The 4338-nt window shown below is 41.3% G+C and overlaps 1 protein-coding gene across 1 annotated transcript in view; it reads left to right on the top strand.

Annotated features, from left to right (window-relative positions):
- Positions 1-210: 210 nt before the first annotated feature.
- LOC103255067 (cytochrome P450 2G1) overlaps positions 211-4338 on the top strand; it is an 11379-nt gene continuing 7251 nt past the window's right edge. The window contains exons 1-3 of the mRNA XM_008053035.1: positions 211-390; positions 976-1138; positions 2772-2921. Coding sequence (XP_008051226.1) covers positions 211-390; positions 976-1138; positions 2772-2921 — 493 coding nt within the window. The remainder of the gene's footprint in view (positions 391-975; positions 1139-2771; positions 2922-4338) is intronic.

The raw sequence follows: 4338 nt of genomic DNA, 5'->3' as shown, positions 1-4338 counted from the left end.
GTGGATTTTCCTGGATGAATTCAGTTTTCCTTTATTCAGGTAGGAGATTATAAGTTATATAACCACCCCCCGAGTTAAGCAATCTCTTCCCTGATGGCATTCATACCTGGAAAACTTGTTTCATAGGGTGTTCTGATTTCAGTATAAGCTGATTCCCCAGGACCTATTTAAGCAGGATCTGTTGCCCAGACCACAACCCCTCAATGCAGTATGGAGTTTGGAGGGGCAATCACCATCTTTCTGGCACTCTGCTTGTCTTGCATGCTCATCCTCATTGCCTGGAAACGAGTCAAGAAGGGAAGAGAGCTGCCCCCAGGTCCCACTCCGATACCTTTCCTGGGAAACTTGCTACAAGTTCGCACTGATGCCACCTTCCAGTCTTTCATGAAGGTGAGTCTCATATACCCCCTCTCATAAGGTTGGAAGAAAACTAATCCTATAGCTAGATGCACATAGAATCTTATGATTTCTGAAAAACAGACTCTTAGAAACACTGACTTTGTGAACCTTAGAATTCTAAAATTCCAGAATCCTAAAATGATGGACACACAAATTCCTAGTGCCTTGAAATAAGACTTTCACAGTCTCGTGACTTTGGAATTACAGTACATTATGTTTTTAAACACAAAGGCACTTGTACTCAGGTTGTCTTAGTACTTGGAGACTTGGTATCATGAAGTCTGTTTCTAGAAATTTGACATTTCAGAGAGAGAATCATGGATCTTGGAATTCATCTAATTCATCTAATCCAGATCCATTATTTTACAGATAGGACACGAAGGCTGTGGCAAGGGCTGGGTTTGGCCAAGGTGCCAAGACTTCTGTACCTTTCCCCCAATTACCCTTCCAAGCCAAAGATTTACCTTTATTCATTATTCCCATGTCTGCTCCTCCCACCATCTTCTAAAATCTTTGTTTAGTCTATTCTTGGTACTCCAATCAACCCTCTCCTCTTGTGTCTTCCTTCATTCCCAGCTCAGGGAAAAATATGGCTCTGTGTTCACTGTGTACATGGGTCCCCGGCCGGTAGTTGTTTTATGCGGACATGAAGCAGTGAAGGAAGCCCTGGTAGACCGAGCAGATGAGTTCAGTGGCCGTGGAGAATTAGCTTCAGTAGAGCGAAACTTCCAAGGTCACGGTAGGTAGCAACAACCGCAATAAAACAGAAATGATTATATCGCACTCCCTATGTTCCAGGTTCTTTGATAAGTACATGAATTACTGCATTGACTTCTTTCAGAAAGTTATTAGTATTGTACTAATTTTGTAAATGAAAAAGCTGAAGGTAAGAAACTTTAGGTAATGTAACACAGCGAGTATTCAAATCACTCTTTTTCAAACTCACACCATCTGACTTTTGAATATTTGCTACTTTGTTCCTGTTATTACTTTTAGTGGATTAGTGAAATTCTTTATGTACCCATCAACGCCCTCATAGCCATCTTTACTTCTCATTTTCCTACACACATACACATACCTAACCCATAAGTCTCTACCTATTCCATTTACATAGGCCTGTTTCTCCCACGCATTCATCTCTAACTGCCCATATCCTTTAATCCCAAACAAGTTCACCCCATTCTTTTCTTTTCTTTTTCTTTTTCTTTTTAGTTGGAGTCTCACTCTGTCGCCCAGACTGTAATGCAGTGGCATGCTCCCGGCCACTGCAACCTTGACCTACTGGGCTCTGGCGATCCTTCCACCTCAGCCTTCCAAGTAGCCGGAACTACAGGCATGTGCTACCACACCCAGCTAATTTTTGGTTTACTGTAGAGACAAGGTCTTGCCAAGTTGCCCAGGTGGATCTCGAACCCACAGGCTCAGGCAATCCACTCACCTCGTCCTCCCAAAGTGCTGGGATTACAGGCTGAGCCACCGAGCCCGGCCCATTCTTTTCATCTTTCCATCCATTCATCCATTACTTCTGCTCTTCTTTCTGTCCATTGATCCATAAAATCCATTCATTATTTTTTGTATACAAACTTCTTTCACTATATTATCCATACATCCATCAATTAACTTTGTTTATCCATCTATCCATCACTCTGTCCATCCATTCATTAACCTTTCCATCATTCATACATCTATTCATCTTTCTATCCATCCTTCCAACCATTTTCCATCTATGAAGTCATTCATTCACTAACCCTTCACCCATCTATTAAGTATTCCATACATTCATCCATCATTCCAGTCATAAACTTTTCCTTTCATTTGTCAATCAATCAAAATAATTTCACTAAATTTCTAGTGCATTAGAATGAGACTCTCACCAATCCACACATTTGGTGATTTCTATGTTTCTTATTACGTGGTAACTCTTTTTGTATAGTTATATTGATGTACAAGTGTAAGCTTCTGTGTACACATATGTGTAGAGAAACCAAGTGGTATATAGAAAATAGAGTTCATATCCTCATCCCAGGGTACTCTATATGTCATTCTACCTAAACCTCCCTCTACTTTCCTATGCATTCATTCAGTTATTCATTTATTTATCCAGTTCCAGTTCTCTTTCCTGAAGACACTCTCTTTAATCTTCCCCAATCATCCCTAAACTATTCCCTTTTCCTTCACCTCAGTCTGGACAGTTTTTGAGGGTCCTGCAGGGAGGAACTTTTAGTCTCACCATTGAGCATAGAAGGTTGGGAGGAGGGTATTCTTGACAACAAAGTCTAGAACTTTCATAATCTGTCCCCATCAATGCCTAGCACAAAGTTGAACACAGGAAGGGAAGGGGAGGTAGAAGCCTGACACTAAGATCCTGGCAGGTGTAGCTCTGGCCAATGGAGACCGATGGAGGATTCTCCGACGCTTCTCCCTGACCATCCTTCGGGACTTCGGGATGGGAAAGCGGAGCATTGAGGAGCGGATTCAGGAGGAGGCCAGCTACCTACTGGAAGAATTCCGGAAGACCAAGGGTACGGAGGCCAGATGGGACAGGACTACTAGGTGATTGGGTGGTAATGGAGAGCTCAGTCATGAGAAGATGGGCCTTGGTGAGGGAGAGCTCTGGAATGGAAAACGATAGAAAATATTAAGGTTTCACAGAGATTTCTGGCAAGGTTCCATGTAAAAAGTTAACACGAGCCAGACCCAATGGGGGTAGTCTCAGCTACTCAGAAGGCTCAGGCAGGAGAATGCTTGAACCCAGGAGATGGAGGTTATAGTGAGCTATGATCATTCCACTGCACTCCAGCTTAGAAGACCAAGCGACCTTGTCTTTAGAAAAAAAAGTCAACATGGTCTTCCATGTTAACATTTAGAGACCACTTGAACAGAAATTTTGATTAATGGATCTCAGGGAGTCTATAAGTTCCTGACACCATATGCATATTTTGGCAATATATGACTTTTTACATTTTTTGGAGATAGGATACAATTTTATTATATTTAGATGTTTCTATTGTGGTAAAATATAACAAAAGTTACCATATTTGTTATTTTTAAGGATACAGTTCATTAGTGTTAAGTATATTTACATTGTTGTGAAACATTTTTAGTAAATCTGAAACTCTATATGCATTTCATTTTACACACACACACATACCAGAGTCTCTGTCACCCAGACTGGAGTGCACTGGCACAGTGTTGGCTCACTGCAACCTTGATCTCCTGGGCTCAAGTAGTCCTTTTGCCTCAGCCTCCCGAGTAGCTGGGACTACAGGCATGTACCACCATGCCTAGTTGAATTTTTGTTTTATTTTTTGTAGAGATGAAGTCTTGTTATGTTTCCTAGACTGACCGCAAACTCCTGGACTCAAGCAATCCTATTACCTCAGCTTTCGAAAATGCTGGGGTTACAGGCACAAACAACTGCCACCAGCCTCATTATATTTTTAAAAGAGTCCAGTTCCATAAAAAAAATAAGCTGTGGAAACACTGAGATCTACAGAGAAAAGACACAGGCTAAGGAAAACAGATAAATACATAACAGGTTGAAATAGTGATACATTTTCTCTATCTTGTCTGGATTCGATGAATAATTAACAGGGTCTACATAAAGGCTTTGAATGGCCATGTGCCCAGAAATTATTTGTAAAAGTGTACATTTGTGAGTAGTGCATTATTCTAGAGAAATTGTTCCAAATCACTGACCTGACCAACATTCCATTTTATAGATGGTGCAGCTGAGGCCTGGGGAAGGATTTTCTTAATTACCTACATTGATTCATTGGTAGAACTGGACAGAGTTCAGGCATTTTTTTAAAGATGTGGGGTACAATTCAGGGTTAGGTGTACAAATATTCATTATGCAGGTTGTTGATGAAGTATGCCCTTCCCTTCCCTGGCAGTTTCCGAATCCCACCCTCCCACCCCTGGCAGTTTCCCACTACT

The sequence above is a fragment of the Carlito syrichta genome, unplaced genomic scaffold, assembly GCF_000164805.1.
Source record: "Carlito syrichta isolate Samal-C Ts95f unplaced genomic scaffold, Tarsius_syrichta-2.0.1 Scaffold287782, whole genome shotgun sequence".
Taxonomy (NCBI): Eukaryota; Metazoa; Chordata; class Mammalia; order Primates; family Tarsiidae; genus Carlito; species Carlito syrichta.
The sequence above is the reverse complement of the archived record's forward strand: the minus strand, read 5'-3'. Positions and strand labels throughout refer to the sequence as shown.